This window comes from Saccoglossus kowalevskii, chromosome 6, assembly GCF_978046115.1.
Source record: "Saccoglossus kowalevskii chromosome 6, keSacKowa6.1, whole genome shotgun sequence".
NCBI lineage: Eukaryota > Metazoa > Hemichordata > Enteropneusta > Harrimaniidae > Saccoglossus > Saccoglossus kowalevskii.
Genome location: NC_140646.1, coordinates 22,039,886 through 22,061,546, shown reverse-complemented (window position 1 = coordinate 22,061,546; position 21,661 = coordinate 22,039,886). Strand labels below are relative to the sequence as shown.

At 33.8% G+C, this 21,661-nt stretch overlaps 1 protein-coding gene across 2 annotated transcripts in view; it reads right to left on the bottom strand.

The window, feature by feature from the left end:
- Positions 1-11,183, bottom strand: part of LOC100375357 (CD109 antigen-like) — a 45,941-nt gene extending 34,758 nt beyond the window's left edge. For both annotated transcript variants that reach the window (XM_085500190.1, XM_085500191.1), the window contains exons 1-4: positions 11,058-11,183; positions 2,934-3,024; positions 776-959; positions 254-422 (exon numbers count right to left, since the gene is read on the bottom strand). In XM_085500190.1, the coding sequence (XP_085356316.1) occupies positions 254-422; positions 776-959; positions 2,934-3,016 (436 nt within the window). In that variant the 5' untranslated portion in view covers positions 3,017-3,024; positions 11,058-11,183. The remainder of the gene's footprint in view (positions 1-253; positions 423-775; positions 960-2,933; positions 3,025-11,057) is intronic.
- Positions 11,184-21,661: the final 10,478 nt, after the last annotated feature.

The following is a 21,661-nucleotide window of genomic DNA, read 5'->3' as shown; positions in this document are numbered from 1 at the left end:
ACAGTTTTTCGCCAAAAATATATTTCATAATGGGTGGTATACACTTGCTAACACCAAGAAGACATGCACAAGAAACAGTACTGTGTCAAATAATACTTTTTCACACTTTCTTAAATGTTTCCACACTAATGTATACACGACCATTGCAGAAAATAGAACGTTAAATAGTTACTCAAGTTGGTATAACCTCCAAAAACGTTAAACATGAAGACGACAAAAACGGATATTTTACTCTTGAAGATTGTTTGCCTACCCGTTTGTCCTGGCTTGTAGATCCCTTTATCAGTCTGAATAAGAACTGACATACTCTTTAAATCCACAGTCACCTGTGTCTCATTAAAAAATGAGAGACCTCCTCCAGATCCAGAAATATAGAGATTCATCGGGCCTTGGCTCGGGTTATATTCATAGTCGGCAGGAAGCTACAAATAGAAAAATAACAAAATTTGTAAAAAATTTACTTCACTAATTATTGATTTAGATATTTCTGTTTCAAAAAATGATATTGTTCCACACAAACATATTTTTTCAACCTGTGCACATGCAGGAGTTCTACATAACCATAACACCACATTCTAAAAATGCAGAGACTCATGGGTAGACATTTATTTGTAAACAGCAATATGCTATGCCTGTCTGCACGCGTGTAGCCGACAACTCGCCGGCTTTAAAACAAGTAACTGATATTATATTTTAATGTCACAGTATTTTTAAACTTTGTGTATAACCGTGCATGGTGTATGGTTGGTAAATAGCATACAGTTTATTAACTTACACTTAGTTCCAGCTCTTCAGGTATTCCTTCCATGCAAGATGCTGTAGTTGTATCAACAGGATTATTTTGGTCAGTACCGAGAGATGCTGTTACTGCTACCGTACCAGTACTCTCTAGGATATGAGCGCTAATAGTTATCGGAACTCCCGGTCGTACTTTTTTAGGACATAACACAACGTACGAGCTGAAACAAAAAGACACAAAATGTCAACATCACAATAAGCAACCTAACAGTCAAAATAGCTCTGCTGTTTTTGTAGAGCGTCCTCCTTGAAACAAAGTTGATAATGTTATGCCATATTTATTAGTGTTCCCGCAATGTTGCAATAGCACAACCATGGCAGTTTCATCTTGTTACAAATCTCATGGAGGTCAACCCATGGAACACACATACCAAGTATCAAAGCAATTGAGCTGGTAGTTTTCAAGAAGAAGTCAACAAGCCATGCATGGCACAGTCCCTGTTTTGTAATATAGTTTGACCATAGACATGTCAGAGATATGGATTTAGAAGCTGATCCTTGATTATAATGATTTTTTAATATTAAAATGATTGACATTCAGTCATCTTGAATCTGAATGAGTATTTGTTCATATAGGTAGATATTGCTCTGGAAAAGCATTTGGCCATTTTGAATCGGATCATCAAAACAATACATCTCTAATGTATGTACAAAGCTTGAACGAGTTCCATCCATAAACGACCGGTTCTGTAATGCCTAAAATGCTTGAATTTCGATGATGTTTTAGTACAAAAATGGCCGCCATTTGGCCACCTTGAATCAGATTCTAAAACAAATTGATGTGCATACCGGGGTATGTATAATGTATCCATATCTCCACCTAAGCTTCACACAGTGTCTCGCTCATGCACCAACATCACATTTCTACACGAGTTTCATTCAACAACTTTGAGAGGTTGTTGCATAATCATTGCATCTCTGAATGGTAATTAAGCCCAGGGATAATTTTGTTATACTGAAAATTCTGAAGAAATCAATATGGAAAAAAAAAACAGTGCATGTCTATCTAAAGAACCCAGTGGAAGTGGGTTCCAGTTAAAGGCACACTCATACAAGTGTGGTGCTTTAATTTTCCAGACCTATCGTATTCAGTTGACAGTAAATCATGTCTAATTATTACAACTTGAATACATCAATGTAGCGACAGATCATGAAATTAATAAACATACATATATGTACCGGATTTGGCTGATACCCCGCCCATTCTAAACCCAGCCCATGGGTGGTGTTTCAAATAGTGGGCGAAGTTTTGGTCCACACATTGCCTGACTGAACCAACAAACACTTTAACAGAATCCAATTTTGCCGTCCGACATCTTGCACGCTATTTCAAATTTATGCTAAAAATAATAACTGTTAAGTAGCAACACATTTGAGAAAACATGACACAAAAAAATTTTTCTTAGTATACACTTTTGTAGGAAGTATTGGCCCTGAAATTGGCCATTTGGTTTGATTGGTAATAAAATTATAGTATATATACAGAGTAATTATACGATGATTACATCAAATGAAGAGTTTCGTAATATTGCTCGGATTTTATATGCCTGAGTCTTCGAATGAAATCACAAAGCGATCAAGAGAGACGTAGAGAGAGGTATATCTTCAGTTAAAAGTGTGACATAATATGGTACATCATATACATCGATATATTTTTTATCATTTCATGTTTGATTTGTAAATATACCAGTAAAACAGAATCAGTCAATTTTTCGAAATTAGAATACAGTTTTTGTTAACACATCGAAAGCCGCTGTTGACTTGTTAATAACGATGTCAGCGGGTGATGCATAAATTTAACCTAGTTATTAAAATAAATTATTGATAGATGGTTTATTTGGAGAAATTGTTTAAACAATAATGAGCATTATTGACATGCCAAGATGATTAATGTTTCATGCATTATTAACCAGAGAAAGTTTGATTATTGAAATAACATTTGTTTTGAAGTAATTTCAATATTCTCGTGTGAGTTTTATAATCAATGTTTATAGTAAAATTTGACTAATACATTTAAGGTGAATGATAAGAATCAATTTTAACCAATGACTAACAACTTTGCAAAATAAATTAATATAAAGTTAAAAAGCTATTTTGCTGAAAGTATAAAATTTTTGTACAGCATTAGAACTTACTTTGTAGCAGCAACTGTACTCATCCATAGCATACAAAACAATGAGAGTGGAATCCAAATGGATACCATTTGTGTTCTGTCCATGATGCCACCTGCAAAAAAACATAACTATTAAGACCTTGTCCATTGAGAATCTAGATTAAAAAACAAATGGTTGGATGGATACAAACTAACGATGCATAAAGGGACTAAAGTGAGTATAAATACATCTGAATATTTTGTGTGAAAAATACTGGCGAACATTTAGGTGCGAACTGAAAGCTATAAGGACAGGAAAGAGGACACTGTTGTTCTCCCATGTTCCATGATCACTTCAATTTATTCAAATATTCTCATAATTATGTGAATAATTAGCATTAAGCTCGGAAGCAGTCAGAGTTTTTCCAAAATCACACAACATGACCAAATCACAGATCCTTGTGAAATAATATTCTATGCAGGCTTCTAAAACCATAGTTCACACACAATGCGTATTTAGAAGTCAGTTTGTCACGAATTGATCGGTAACAAAAAGTCCAAAATATATTGCGTAAAAGACACGTTTCAGACATGTAATCGACTGAGCTTATCTGAAAGTGTCTGGTACAAAGCCCCACTTAGACCTTTTCAAAAACTTTATGAGACGACCTGAAGTGTACTTATTCATTTTCAAACTGAAACAATTCTACTACAGGAACGAAGCAGTCCACTTACGGTCGAGATTGGTTTTTCAGTCACAGAAATTGTGAGTCTAACCTGTTTTGTTGAGTAAATAAGCGGAATAAATGATGGGTTGAAAGGAAAAATAGACAATGGCGATACGACTTGAAACAAAGGCTTGAAACAATAGAAACAAAAGAAATAAATCAGATTAAAACTCGTCTTCCAGGGTTGGAACAGTTTGAATCGAAAATAGACAAGAATAATGAAGTCATCATAATTACATAAAATAATATTGTATAATAATTCATGTACTGTATTAATCTTGATGTCTCGTATAGAATAATTAATGTGAATGTGTAAAAGTTCCAAAGACAAGCAAAGCAGCCAGTCGGCTGAGATAGCTCCGCTGTTAGTAATGCACATTTCAATAAAAGAACAGAAGATATCATTAGAAAATGAACAATATGTACAGTATCAAAGCAACGGGACTTGCTGTTTTCAACAAGAATTCAAAAATATCACTTTTCACCAAAAATGACAAAAATAATCATCAAAATTAGATAATTGAAGATATCACCACGGAATTAACAAATCTGAAAGAGGTCCACATGTAGTACCTATATATGTAATATAAAAACAATCAGACTTGCAGTTTTTAACAAGAAGTTGAAAATATCACTTTTTACAAAAAATGACAAAAATATTCACCAAAATTAGAGAATTGAAGATATCATTACAAAATGAACAAATCTGAGAGAGGTCAACTCAAGGTACATATACACCAAGTATCAAAGCATTCAGGCTTGTAGTTTTCAAGAAGAAGTCGAAAAAGCAAAACATTGACACGGACGATGACGGACGGCGACTGACAATCACTCATATGATAAGCTCCGCTCAACAAAGTTGACAGCAGAGCTAAAAAAGTGCAGTCACATATACATGTACAGTGTATAAGCGAAATCAAATATGGCCAGATTTGAAAAAAGCGTGAAACTACACTTTTCACTTTTTTTACTTATACCCATAACAAAAACAACATATGGGTGTACTACATCTGTGTACACTTAACTACTTCACAGATCTAAGAGAGCATATTACTAACATCTGGTTTGCATTATCAAACAATACAACTATCCACTTATTTCTACATCTAACAAATGTTTTATTTCAGTTAAATTATATCCCATTATTTGCACTTGTTACACCAAAATTGAATTTGGTTGACTTTTTATACTGATTGATAAGGTTCCCAAATTTGAATTTGATCAGATAAAAATCGTTTTAGTTGCATGTATTGGATGGACCACAAGAAGAAGACAATTTTAAGTGAAATTTAATCAATATCTTGAAAAATACACCATAGAACATGAACAAAAATCAAACTTAGCCGACATTCCAAATTGGTTAATATAATATCCAGGTTTGAAAGTAATTGGATAAAAGCTGTTTGAGTTATTGTAATCACAAGAAAAGTTGGTTACCATTAACATTTATTTATCATGACTTTTATTATATGGCTTTAGCTTATACACAGAATCCTGATAAAGAATCAATTAGCAAAATTACTATTTCTAGTTACATACCATTTGTTCCTAATATAAAAAGGTTTGGTCATATCTTAAAATTTTGTTTTGGCACATCCAGTGAAAAAATACAAGTAGTTGATTAATCATGATTATTTCCAAATAATAGGGACAATCTGTTGAATACTAAGTTTATACTATTTTTTATACATCTGACATATGGTATTTACCTCAAGTCTGAGTCGTGAGCGAGTTTTCTTATTTCTTATTAGGCAAAAATTGGAGGATAATTCCCCCGGGCAATCACGACAATTTCAATTCATACAGTTCATGATGGGGAAAAATAATAAAGTTTTAATAAATGACATCATTTGACATGTTTTAACCTTATTCTTATCATTTGGTTTTATAATTTTTAGTTAATTTTGGACTAAACAGTCATAATTTCCCAGTGACTACAGGGGTTGATCACAATTGTTATACAGAAGTAAATTATGCAGGCTTAATTAGTGGATGGTGACTTTGACATAAAAAGGATTAAGCTGAGTTAAATTAATTAGCACAGTATGCAGATCAGCCGTTACAAAGCGGTATCGTTAAAACTCTATTAGAAGCCGCATCCCTAATATAAGTCACACCATTTCAAACAATTGAGAAGCAAAAATTCATCATTTCTTATTTGTGCAGCTGCTCTAATAGGAACCGCATCCCCTCAGTTACATTGCGTCATTTTAATAGAAGCTGCAGCTTCTAATACAGATTTTACTGTAAGTAAAGAATAAACCACTCATTCCCTGCAGATGTACATGTTCTATTGTGGAATCTTTTAATAATTCCATTTTATGGTTGTTGTGTATGTTCTTACGTCATTACGTTCTACTTCTACCTAAATATTCAAAGATTTTCTTATATGCTACCAATAAAGAGACATTGCTCGAAACTTCTAGCTATTTTTTAATAGTTACTTAGGACTACGATTACCAAATATTATCTACTATGTATCACTACCACAGTCGGTTAATATCATGAGATAATGCACACCTTTTATAGCAACTTTATAGTAAACAGATTTCTGAGACATGAACATAATTTTAAAGCACTAAAAAACAAATGTGACAAGCATATTAAAACTGTTCTACTTGCACCCACAGTCAATTTAAATGGAATCAGCATACAATGAGCATGGTATGGCAACGTATGGCAACGCAAATGCCGAATAGTGCCATAAGCCTGATTATGTTTTGAGAATCCCTGCAAGACTGCAATCATTTTGTTGGCGTTGTTAGTGTAACTGAAAATTTTGTAATCTTATGAATCCAAATACAAAGGTCACAATGCTTTTCATCAAGATCTATATGTCTATAAAACCAACATTTTTTTAGCTGATTTCATTTCATGATTTACTCCTACTGTTGTCTACTCATGATTTTGACTTTATGATGTTGACTTTCACGATCTTTCAATTCCTTTCATGACTAATAAATATTCTTTTTAAAGTTCAACATTTATATTATAAAAACTGACTTAAATTTTATTTACATTACATTAATTAATTCACAATTAGTCACCATGGAAACCTGGTCATCACTGACGTACCAATCCTTTTATGCCAGAGAAAGAAGCCTTACACTTACCCTACAGTTTTTTTTTTAATTTCAGATATCGTTTTTTTTTTCAATATACAGCAGCAGTATTCAAAGTTTTTTTTTTGTAGTAGTGACAATTTTGTTGGTGTATTAGCATTGCTTATGTCAATTACAATATAAGTAATATTTTAATGATTCTAAATATAATTTTGGGTTTATATACACTAATACTAATAAACTACTTCCAATAGAGCCAATACAGTATGATAACAAAGCTTGAGTTTTATATGGGCCTCAAAAAAACCCCCAAAATACAGATTATATAGGGAGGCCCCAGTGGTTGAAATTAAATCCGTTAAACTTTCACTGCATTCAAGTTTCAAGTCTTAAGGGTGAAAAATTTTTGTCAAAGTAACTGCGATTGTCACCAAAGTGACTGCTACACCATCTTGCAATTTCTTAGTAAATATTTTTCAGTACCGGTAATTCGAATTGACAAAGATAGATATTTTAACAGGGCAGTTATGGCCAGCAAGTACCAGCTGTCCCCTAAATAAACCACATGTGTGCATGCCAATCATTTGCTGTAACATTTTTTTACACAAGTTATTATTACAAATTTGTTAGTGAATTTTGGACCAATTGAACATAATTGAATAACCCCATTGATTTGATCAATATTTTTGAAAAATATAGAACAAATTTATGCAAGTTGATGTTCCCACTGTAGATTAATATATTCAACTTTCGATTTAAACAACTCACATTTCGGGGAATTGTCAGCTTACACAAATAAAACATAGTGCTGTTTATCAAAAAATGTAAACATGTAGGTGTGTATTTGGGTGTTGTTTTGAACAGGAAGTGACGTTGCTGTCTGTCAATGATACAGAACCTGAGGATTAATATGGTTAATTCTCAATATTACATACATTTTCCATTTGAAATGTTTCTACTGAACAAAACACACTCTAATAAGTAGTCCAGTCGGAAACATTTTTTTCTTCTAAAATTCAGCTATCTGCAAATATAATTATTTGTTTATTAAGCAAATAATAGAATAATAATGATAACTTGTAACCAGGATGTTCAGTGTAGGATGTAAATTTGAGACATGTATATAGTAACCAAAGTTAGAAATAACTGTTAACGTATTGTGCGATTACAATGATATCAAGAAAACATGGGGAAATGTCAGAATGCTTACAACAAAAATTAGCACAGCACACCAAAGCACTAGTAAGTCGGTAGGGATAGGGATGGTGGCTCATCTCCATGATCAATGCTAATAAATGTAAATAACCTTTAACCTGATATTCCATGTGACAACAAAATAGTTGAAAATTTTCTATTTCTTAAAAGGCAGTGGGAATGGTGGCCATTTCATGAGGGTAGCTTTTCTGAATCTTTAGGGTGGAGTATATCTTTCTAGATTTTCTGAAACACGCATTTTAGTTTGAGGAACCTATTTGAGACTGGTGAGAGCTAGGGTAAAGCATGAATTGGGAAGGGGGGTCATTTCTGCATTTAAAATAACAGACCAATATACTAAGATGGAGAGAAATTAACAGAAATATTTTGCGGGCAGGGGAATAAGTTGCCAAAACGAAGGGTCTGATAAATTCTCTAACGGGAGGGCAGGTTATGAACGGCTTACAATTTCCCCTCTTTAGTAATAGTTTTTCTAGAACTAGTATTTTGTCTTGATAAGAACACATTTACGGTACAGGACATGATTGCTGCAATATAATCTAAAGCTACAGATAGCCCACAGCTGTTAATGTCTACACGATTGTTTCCAATGAGCCTGGACTCAATGCCTGGAAGACAGGATGACCTTATTGCATCTCATTTCACAAATACGCACCCTATACGTGCATTGTACTGGACTCCCCAGACAGATACAATAGGTGTTGTCATTGGTACCATTCAGTGTTTGGCACCGCTGAACAACACTTTCCATAACAATGATATATAAGGCTATTGCGGTCACCTATAAAATAATTTAGGAATATATAGTTCTTATTTATTTTAATATTTTCACTTAGTATTTATTTTTGATGTCGCTGTCATACTTGCTTCACAGCAGTATTCTTGTATATAACAATCCTTATAGTTTTTTTTTTTTAATATTTGAACCTGAATTGAAATTGTCATCAAACATAAATTCTACTTAAAAGTTAAAAAAAAAAACAGAATGCCAAAACTAGTGTTAACGTTCACACACACACACACACACACACACACAAAAAATCAAAAAAATTTGTAATCTTTCAAATTTTTGCTCAAATTTAGTAAAGACCAAACAAAACAAAAAAATTTGGGGAAAATTTACAGATAACATCAATATTTTGAAGGAAATATTCAATTTCCGATATTTATCAACTGGCTTAATAAACAATTGTATAATTCAAGAATAAAGTTTACTTTTAGAATTCAGAACCTGATTTGCTACAATAGATAATGTGCTTAGCCAAGAATGAAATGAAGTGTAGGGTTACTTTATTTATTAATTTGTGACACCCAATACTGAATGCAATTAACTGAGGGTAAATATTTTAAGGTCAAAGCTGTTAATTTATGTTTATTGTTTACTTTTTGTTTGGCCAATTGACTATCTATGTGAATTAATATAAGATGATAGATGTAATGCTTTGTGATGCCATTTGTAACTCAAACTGATCTGCCAATGAACCCCCACCCCCACCCACCCCTGTTGCTGATAGTTTAGTATCAACTGTATAAAATAACTTAATTTATTTATTTAATATTAATATACCAGACATGGCAGGCCTACTACTGTCAAACTATATAAAATTGAATATATCAATCAATGATATTGATAAGTAAGTGTTTTACATTTGGAAGTTATGTGAAAAAGCTGCATTACATCAAAATTTAGCACGTGTTTTTCAACAACAAAAATTAAAATGCAGATTAAATAACACCAAAGTCTATTGAGATTGACCCTTGAGGTACTACCCTTTTCACCATCAGTTACTCTTTTCATCACAAATTCACAAAATAGTCCTGTATATAGTCTGTACTCTCCTTCAGATGATTGGAACAAAAATAGCCAAATTTTTTTGAGTTAAAACTTAAAACTGACTCAAATTTTGTCTGTTGGCTCCAGAATTAGAGTTCATTTCCAGAAATATCGAAGAAAATAAGAAAAAAGTGCAAAATAATTTGGGCGAGAAATTCTATTCATGTCACTTCAATGTAAAGTGTCAGTTGAACACAATGAATTGTTACTACCTGTACCGGTACCATTCCGTGCATAGGTACAATAAACACTTTTGCTAATTAACTTATTCAAGCATGAAGACATCAAAACTCATTATTTTAAAAATACCGAACTTAAAAGTTAAACATACTATGTCTGCCCCCCCCCCAAGCCTCAATGAGTTATTCCCCTCACACCTGCAACACTACTACTTTCATTAGGATTGTTTCAGAGAGTTTAGGTTTTTGAAAAGGATACATATGGCAGAAATAGTTTTTAAATCTGTTTAAATTTTTTTTGTAATCTTGGCAGTTTACGGCAAAAGCTTCATGAAAAGGTCCCTGGGATATCCCACTTTATATTCCATGTATGATACATGTTCCATGTGCTACAGCACATTAGATAGTTTTGATAATGGGCAAGATATGAATCATGACACTGGTATCAAAAGATCACAGTTGGAGATCTGTACATGAAAACTCATTGAAATGTGAGGTTCTTTAACTATGAACCACTAAGATATTGCCATTGAGATTGCTCTTGATGTTATAAAATTAGAAAAAATGATTTCCTATTTTGCTTCTAAATATTGTTGACTACCTACAGACTTCTATCTACATATTTACATTATTCTATGGTTTTCACTGTATTATATTGGTGGTTAAAAGTGGAATGGTTGTTTAGTGTCCGTGAATAACCCGACGAACTAGAGGAACCATGGACAAAACTACGCATGGGGTTACCAGTAATTTGACGCAATATTGTAAGGTTATATGATAGTGGTCCTTCGAAAAAAAAAAGACAACAACACGTGGAACTAACAGACCAAGAACAATTGAAAGATATGTGCCACAGAGACAGCGTTGAAACTAGAAACAATACTTGTGTACAAGGAGTTGAACGCCCAACTCTAAACTTGACCCCGAGATCACAAACAAACAAGTCTGACAGTCAATGTTGTATAATAATACATGTACAAGTGTTTGTGATATTGCAGCCTATCAATCAACGACAACCGAGGTTACTGTAGGATACGCCTTGTAAGCGGATCGTCCCGTTCAAGTACATGGAGGTGAAGCAAAATCGAACTTGAAACATAATTATTTGCAATCAATGAATCTGACAATGTTTAAAATTAATATACCCACCTGAACTAAATTTTGCTGTGAAAAAACGCCAAGGTTGCAGTCTACAGAACAACGATATATAACTGGCCAACTTGTCAGCAAAAACACGCAGTTCTGACTGATACTGCGACGCGATGCCAAGGTGTATTTGAGTGTTGTTTCCGGAAGTGACGTTTTAACATTTCAATAAAGACCGTGAAGATTAATAAGGTTAATTCTTAATTTTAGTTGTGTAAAAACAATGTATTAGCCTGCCGGGATCACAAACACTTGCAAGGGCGTGTTGGGAGTTTAGGAGCTTAAGTCAAAATAGTTTGTGGTCTGGGGTTATAAATATTGATGGGAACTACAGGTGATATGTGAAGTTATTTTATTATTTACCACTTTATATGTACATATAAAATGAACATCAGGAAAGAGTTATTGAATTATTCTGCAGATATAGGTAAAATATAGGTAAGGCTTTGGCGAAATTTGAAAGAGCAACTAATATTCTTCAACCTGGTATTTTTTATAGATTTTATTTTTCATTCTATTCGTCTGTTTTTTTCCAGTTTAAAAAATGTGAGCTGGCTGGAGCCTTCATTCCTTGTCTATTTCTTACACTAGATACCAGCCGATACCCCCCCCCCCGCTCATAGGGAGTGCGTACAGTTGGCCATAGTTCCTGTGCTTCACTGAGTCAACTGAGTCCTGTAAATTAATTTTGCACAAAATTCAAAATGGGAAAGCGAACCATACCCCAAATGAAATATGATATAAAAGTCCTCGGATATTTGTTACGCAATGCGAGCATCAGTACACGATTACGTGAGCGTTGATCTTTCCGAATCTGTGGTAATTGTTCTTGAACAATATTAGTGAAATGAATGGACAGTCCAAAAGCAACAATAATCCATTTCATCATAACGATTGTTTTTCATATTTCAATAAATTATTAAACTCAAATGTTTCGAGTGAAAGCAACAAAGGCGACGCAAACTTGAACTTGGATGAAGAAAATAATGTTTGCAATAATGGGTTGGGCAGACCTTTATCATGATGAATACAATACAATCTGCGAAAAACAATGAAGCATCAGCGGAGAATAAAATATGTACCGAAATATTTAAAATTGGTCAGTTTTACCTAATAGTGCCATCCTTAAAGGGCGGTTGTCGTCGCGCCACGCTTGCGCGAGATATATGAGTCTCATATAAACAAAAATGTTACCAAGCTTTAATGAGATACGTTTTAGGTGAATGGAAGGTATCGAAGGAGTCACCGGTGGTAATTGGTGCAAGTCGCGCCCAGGTCAAAACTCGCATTTGTGATTTTCATTAGAAGAGCGCATTGGATTGTGGGAAAATCAATGTTATCAACACAAATGTCGCACATGCGCAGCGCGATGACCACCGCCTTTTAAATTATTCAACACTGTTTATGTGTCCAATAGCTCCCAAAGTCTTGAAGTCCTGTTATACTAGTTCCATTTATCGTATTTATCTTTGAATACTATCTGTATCATAACGAATCGCGGGGAATTGAAAATAACATGAAAACAGAAGAGTGGGAAGCAAAACCTACTTTCTACATACTCCGTGGACCTGACCGCGTCTGGTACGACGGTTTATTCAAAAAGTTATTAAAATATAGCTTTACAGGCAATATGTATGAAACAATACTGTAACAGTGCACAGTGATGCATGGAAGGTACCGTTAGTACCGTTAGTACTTTCCATGGTTACATACTAGCACAAGGTAATAAACCAAGGTAGAACTAACAAAGAGATTTCATCCCCAAACAGGAGTAAAACAAGGCTGCAAGTTAAGTCTAACATTATTTAATCTTTTTATCAACGATCTGCCAGATATCTTTGATTCAAACACATGTGACCCTCCAACTCTCAAGGAAACACCAGTCCGCTGTCTTATTTTTTTGAAAGCAGCGAAATAAACCTGACTAATATAAAAACTATTTACTTAACTCGGAGTCACCCTGAGCTCTAATGGAAAATTTAAAGAAGCACTAGCAAATATAAACAGAAAGAGGCAAAAAGCTGAAAGTAAAATGTGGATATAAACTAAATATAAAAATAACTCCATTACTTTCCCTGATTGATAAATTAATCCGGCCAACTCTACCATAGGACAGCAAGGTTTGGGACATGAATGCTCGCACAAGTCTGCCATTGAAGGGATCCATACAATCTACCTCAGATATCTTCCAGGTTTTCCCAAAAATACACCAAAAATGGGCATTTGTGGAGAATTGGGTTGATATTCGTCGGAAGAGTTCGTGAAAGAGGTCTAAAAAGAATCATTTAATTAATTACAAACAATTTACTACTCCAAGAGGCAACAGCTGGGTCGGCGAAGTAAACCCCAACTAGTAACAAAAATAATTCAAACTGTAATTGTAAACACTGATAAAAAAAATGTCCAACGCAGGAAAATAAAAAAAAAATCAACTTGGGGGTTGAGAAAGAATACAACAACTAGAGGAAAAGAAAAATGAGTCATAGGATTAACAAAAAAATAAAACCACAAGACAGATACACCATTACATCTCCCTGGATACACCGACACAACCGAACACATTCGCACACACATAGACAAGCAAAACATAGAAAACGGTTACCTGAGATTGACATTGATGCAAACAAGAAAATTACTCGAAACTAATTCTGGTAACTAACCTGGCAAGTGTGGATTTACCCCCCCCCCCTCAGCCCGCAAACAACAATTGACAAATCAATTGACAAACCCAGCCCACCTGAGATACGCGGACATGGCATTCGGCCACGCCACCCCCTACCGAATTTCTGGATTCGCCAGTGCCTTGGATATTTGGTATTGGAATTATGAAATCCTAGTATTTATTGCATTTGATAAGAAAATGGTTTTCATTTAACCTTTCATCGGGTTTTGATTACACAGATTCATTCATAGGGATTCTCTGGTGGCCACTTCAATGAAAATTAAAAATAAAATAAACTGCTGCGTGTGGCATGTGAGACTTTCAGAAATGTTATAACATGACGGATTTAATGAATTGAAATTGTATTCATGATGGTAACTAATGTGTTTGTATTATCAGTACTAACAACAATCCAAGTCATCCACTCACTTATAAGTCAACTGGCCATACAGATACGACGGAGTGCATGCTACAAACAGCCCACAAAATAACTTACTGAACCAACATCGTTCTGTGCATTCAAAAAGTATTCACAATAAAGAAATAAATGGCAATATGTCAAATAAAGCATTATGAGTATTTTTTAGTTGACTACAAATAAATTCTAAAATGGCAAACAACTAAAGCTACTTTAAAATCGCCTTCCTGATTTTCTGCCGAACAGGCATTGACAATAATGCTCATCACATCAATTAACAGGTTCACTCAGACAATCACTGGAGAATCAATCTATTTTTAATGTTTGAGAATCTAGACGGCAACACCTTCTTTACCTTCTCCCTTTGATGACCATCCGAAATCTTGATTTTCTCTGTGTTTTGACAGGACTAACGTTTCTTGAGAAACCGGAACGCTTAGAGAAAACAAGTAAGAGTGCAGTAAACGAAGAATAATTATTTTCGCGACCTCGCGATCGAGAGGCTGCAAATTCGTTCATCTATAGTTTCCGCACAAAAATTACAAACGATATCGACTCCTAAGATCCCATCGTGTTTAATAATGGAACGTAACTTGAAAAGGGCGATAGATGACGTAATTTCGTTAAGGATCGAGTCCTATCGAAGCTCAACTCCGAGATTTGACAGTATCCGATCCATACCGAACGCGTTTACACGACGATTTTCAATTAGCTGGCTCGAGCCGATTCGTACATTAAATACTCTAGTATTTAGTTAGAAATCTCGTCTAGTATCGTCTAATATCTAAGTTAAACTGCGTGTAGGGGGAGTGTTTCCCGCGTACAGCTGGCTCGAAAATCTCCGATATTATCGATAATGTCGTCTAGTATCGAAGTCAGACTGCATTCAAATGAATGCCAGGGAAGTTTTTTTGCATACATCGGACACTGAACATCTCCTGTAATATCCGATATTATAGAAAACCTCGTCTGGAATCGTCTAGTCTCGAAGCTTGACCATGACTGCATTCAAATAAATGCCAGGGAAGTGTTTTCGCGTACATCGGGACTTGATATTGAAGTCTCCCGATGACCATCCTAATGTTCTGTCATGACAGGGACATACATTCCCATTCTGATTAAAATAAGATCCAGGTTTGGGCTTTATTTTTTAATATGTTTTAGTTATTTATTTATTTTTTATCATACACTTCTTTAACTTTATTTTATTTTAATTTATTATTAATTTGCTGGTAGTTTTTTTAAAACGTTTTGGGAATCGCGAAAGCCCACGTGATGGGCATAGTTAAAGTAAAATAAGATGTACGCAATAATAATAAAAGCAATTACAAAATATTAAAAATATATAATAAAATTTAAAAATGTAAATATATAAAATATATAAAATATATAAAATATATAAAATAAAATCAGAATTCCTTGAGAAAAATGTACGCTTGCTCTGCTTACTAAGTATGTACTTTTCATCGAAACACTTGAAAACAGACTGTGTTAGAATCCGAGGAGGGTAACTAGTTCTGGTAAATAATAAATAATTGCAGGTGAACGAACGTCTATTAGATAGCTGTAGTTGCCATGGGTTTTCTGTGTATGTGTTTTTTTAGCTTTGCCATTCCTTTTATTATTTTTTTCACCTTAATTCAACCTGTACTTACCTATGGGTCTGCAATCTGGGGATATGGTCAATATCAACATTTAGAAAGTGTATATATACATCTTATTGTAGGCAATACCTCGGTGTAGGTAAAAATGCTCCAACTTGTACAGTATTAGGGGATTGTGGGAGGCTACCCTTATTTTGTTACCATGTTAAAAGATATGTGAAACATTGGTTAAAAATTACTAGCATGGAAGAAAACAGATTACCCCAAAAAGCTTACCGGATGCTACCTTCACTGGACAAAAAAGGACAAAGGTCATGAGCCACATAAATTAAAGAATTGCTATTTAAATATGGATTTGGTTATGTCTGGTTTAATCAAGTGTTTTTTAATCAAAGATCAAATGAGAATAACCTAATAAGTTTGTATGCATCACATTATTATATAGTGGTTATATCATCTATATTTTCATACATATTTTGTAATATAAATTTATTTCTTGTCAATAATTAATTTGTATGATTGTAATGAACCGGAAGCCACTATACAATTAATAAAAAAAATATTATTACTATTATTTTTTTTCATTCACATTCCAAAAAATGTTAAATAAACAATCAAACGCAGTGAACAGAGGGGGGGTATCTAAAAATCTTTGTATTGCCGCAATGGGGGGGGGCACTTATTATGTCGAATTATATATCTAACTATGAATACACTATTCACAAAATATTTCTTGACGTAGATGGCCACAATGAGGGCCACTTATTATGTCGAATTATATATCTAACTATGAATACACTGTTCACAAAATATTTCTTGATGTAGAGGGCCACAATGAGGGCCACTTATTATGTCGAATTATATATCTAACTATGAATACACTGTTCACAAAATATTTCTTGATGTAGACGGTCACAATGAGGGCCACTTATTATGTCGAATTATATATCTAACTATGAATACACTGTTCACAAAATATTTCTTGATGTAGAGGGCCACAATGAGGGCCACTTATTATGTCGAATTATATATCTAACTATGAATACACTGTTCACAAAATATTTCTTGATGTAGACGGTCACAATGAGGGCCACTTATTATGTCGAATTATATATCTAACTATGAATACACTGTTCACAAAATATTTCTTGATGTAGAGGGCCACAATGAGGGCCACTTATTATGTCGAATTATATATCTAACTATGAATACACTGTTCACAAAATATTTCTTGATGTAGACGGTCACAATGAGGGCCACTTATTATGTCGAATTATATATCTAACTATGAATACACTGTTCACAAAATAAATCTTGACGTAGATGGCCACAATGAGGGCCACTTATTATGTCGAATTATATATCTAACTATGAATACACTGTTCACAAAATATTTCTTGACGTAGATGGCCACAATGAGAGCCACTTATTATGACGAATTATATATCTAACTATGAATACACTGTTCACAAAATATTTCTTGATGTAGATGGCCACAATGAGGGCCACTTATTATGTCGAATTATATATATAACTATGAATACGCTGTTCACAAAATATTTCTTGACGTAGAGGGCCACAATGAGGGACACTTATTATGTCGAATTATATATCTAACTATGAATACACTATTCACAAAATATTTCTTGACGTAGATGACCACAATAAGAGCCACTTATTATGTCGAATTATATATCTAACTATGAATACACTGTTCACAAAATATTTCTTGACGTAGATGGCCACAATGAGGGCCACTTATTATGTCGAATTATATATCTAACTATGAATACACTGTTCACAAAATATTTCTTGACGTAGATGGCCACAATGAGGGCCACTTATTATGTCGAATTATATATCTAACTATGAATACACTGTTCACAAAATATTTCTTGACGTAGATGGCCACAATGAGGGCCACTTATTATGTCGAATTATATATCTAACTATGAATAAACTGTTCACAAAATATTTCTTGACGTAGACGGCCACAATGAGGGCCACTTATTATGTCGAATTATATATCTAACTATGACTACACTGTTCACAAAATATTTCTTGACGTAGATGGCCACAATGAGAGCCACTTATTATGTCGAATTATATATCTAACTATGAATACACCGTTCACAAAATATTTCTTGACATAGATGACCACAATGAGAGCCACTTATTATGACGAATTATATATCTAACTATGAATACACTGTTCACAAAATATTTCTTGACGTAGATGGCCACAATGAGGGCCACTTATTATGTCGAATTATATATCTAACTATGAATACACTGTTCACAAAATATTTCTTGACGTAGATGGCCACAATGAGAGCCACTTATTATGTCGAATTATATATCTAACTATGAATACACTGTTCACAAAATATTTCTTGACGTAGATGGCCACAATGAGGGCCACTTATTATGACGAATTATATATCTAACTATGAATACACTGTTCACAAAATATTTCTTGACGTAGATGGCCACAATGAGGGCCACTTATTATGTCGAATTATATATCTAACTATGAATACACCGTTCACAAAATATTTCTTGACGGAGATGGCCACAATGAGGGCCACTTATTATGTCGAATTATATATCTAACTATGAATACACTGTTCACAAAATATTTCTTGACGGAGATGGCCACAATGAGAGCCACTTATTATGTCGAATTATATATCTAACTATGAATACACCGTTCACAAAATATTTCTTGACGTAGATGGCCACAATGAGGGCCACTTATTATGTCGAATTATATATCTAACAATGAATACACTGTTCACAAAATATTTCTTGACGGAGACGGCCACAATGAGGGCCACTTATTATGTCGAATTATATATCTAACTATGAATACACTGTTCACAAAATATTTCTTGACGTAGAGGGCCACAATGAGGGCCACTTATTATGACGAATTATATATCTAACTATGAATACACTGTTCACAAAATATTTCTTGACGGAGACGGCAACAATGAGGGCCACTTATTATGTAGAATTATATATCTAACTATGAATACACTGTTCACAAAATATTTCTTGACGTAGAGGGCCACAATGAGAGCCACTTATTATGACGAATTATATATCTAACTATGAATACACTGTTCACAAAATATTTCTTGACGTAGAGGGCCACAATGAGGGCCACTTATTATGACGAATTATATATCTAACTATGAATTCACTGTTCACAAAATATTTCTTGACGTAGACGGCCACAATGAGGACCACTTATTATGTCGAATTATATATCTAACTAAGAATACACTGTTCACAAAATGGTTCTTGACGTAGATGGCCACAATGAGGGCCACTTATTATGTCGAATTATATATCTAACTATGAATACACTGTTCACAAAATATTTCTTGACGTAGATGGCCACAATGAGAGCCACTTATTATGACGAATTATATATATAACTATGAATACACTGTTCACAAAATATTTCTTGACGTAGAGGGCCACAATGAGGGCCACTTATTATGTCGAATTATATATCTAACTATGAATACACTGTTCACAAAATATTTCTTGACGTAGATGGCCACAATGAGAGCCACTTATTATGTCGAATTATATATCTAACTATGAATACACTGTTCACAAAATATTTCTTGACGTAGATGACCACAATGAGAGCCACTTATTATGACGAATTATATATCTAACTATGAATACACTGTTCACAAAATATTTCTTGACGTAGAGGGCCACAATGAGGGCCACTTATTATGACGAATTATATATCTAACTATGAATTCACTGTTCACAAAATATTTCTTGACGTAGACGGCCACAATGAGGACCACTTATTATGTCGAATTATATATCTAACTAAGAATACACTGTTCACAAAATATTTCTTGACGTAGATGGCCACAATGAGGGCCACTTATTATGTCGAATTATATATCTAACTATGAATACACTGTTCACAAAATATTTCTTGACGTAGATGGCCACAATGAGAACCACTTATTATGACGAATTATATATATAACTATGAATACACTGTTCACAAAATATTTCTTGACGTAGAGGGCCACAATGAGGGCCACTTATTATGTCGAATTATATATCTAACTATGAATACACTGTTCACAAAATATTTCTTGACGTAGATGGCCACAATGAGAGCCACTTATTATGTCGAATTATATATCTAACTATGAATACACTGTTCACAAAATATTTCTTGACGTAGATGACCACAATGAGAGCCACTTATTATGACGAATTATATATCTAACTATGAATACACTGTTCACAAAATATTTCTTGACGTAGATGGCCACAATGAGGGCCACTTATTATGTCGAATTATATATCTAACTATGAATACACTGTTCACAAAATATTTCTTGACGTAGATGGCCACAATGAGGGCCACTTATTATGTCGAATTATATATCTAACTATGAATACACTGTTCACAAAATATTTCTTGACGTAGATGCCACAATGAGGGCCACTTATTATGTCGAATTATATATCTAACTATGAATACACTGTTCACAAAATATTTCTTGACGTAGATGCCACAATGAGGGCCACTTATTATGTCGAATTATATATCTAACTATGAATACACTGTTCACAAAATATTTCTTGACGTATATGCCACAATAAGGGCCACTTATTATGTCGAATTATATATCTAACTATGAATACACTGTTCACAAAACATTTCTTGACGTAGATGGCATCATTTCGCAAGAGGGCGCTTCTCTTATACGTGACACATCACACGGCGTTATTGCTGGCAACATGCGTTGTTGTCATTGTAAATATCTGTTGTTTTTAAGCGTCAATGGGGTGCACATGAACGCCTGAAGAGTGACTATCGAAGGTGCACACTGCTTTAGAGACGATGTCAAAAGATCGATGTCGGATAAAAAAACTTATTTGCTTTAGTTTGGGTGTGGGGGGTGTTTGACCTCAAAAAGTTTCCATCCTACAAAAACGATTTTATTATTTAATTAAAAAAAAAAGTTATGCAGATGCAATTTGGATTTCTATTAAAAAATATGAAAGGTAATGGTGACATTTACTACATGAGAACATGCAAACAATGTGTAATGACAATTTCATTGTACTACCTACCTTTATAAATTAAATGTACTTCTTAAAAGAAAGGTACAAATAAAGCTTGTTTTTCTTTGTTATTGGTTCTTTTGTAAAGTCTTTTTACACCCACCCGACAACCAACTGCTATGCCATACTACTGTCCAATTACCAATTTGTATTTAATGATGAATGTAGTCTGCACCATATTATCAATTAAGTTTCAGTGGGGGGGGGGGGGCTAAAGGAAGTAATTTTTTATCCTACATTAAATTGAACTTTTGATGTTGTCCCTTAAGCTAGATGAAATATTCAATTCCGAAGAGAAACGGCAAACATTTTCATTACAATCCCGAGACAATGACTGATTGAAATAATTAAAGAAAATAAATTATTTATCCAAGAACAAATGGGATTCATGCCAAAATGCAGCATTCATACAGTCAGAAATGTGACAGAACTCAGCAAACACGTCTGGTCACTCAAAGAAAAAGATATTGAATATAAAATACAATTGAAAATTCTTGCTCGCGGTAGCCCGTATAACAGCTCCAGTATGATGCCGACACAGATCAAAAGCTCTAATATGTAACAATTAAATTTGCTATTTAATTTTAATTAATATGTTAATTTGCGAAGCTTATAATGTATGCTCTTTGGTGCAGTGAATTAATAAACATAAAGCTCCTGATGAGTGAGGTACTTTACGAAACAGTGCTGTCGAGTTTCAATATTCATGTAGTTGTGTATTAATAATTCCTCTATCACCGTATTCACCCGCTCTACATAAACTTTGTATTGAGCACTTTTGTTTTGGAATAATCGACTTTCGTAT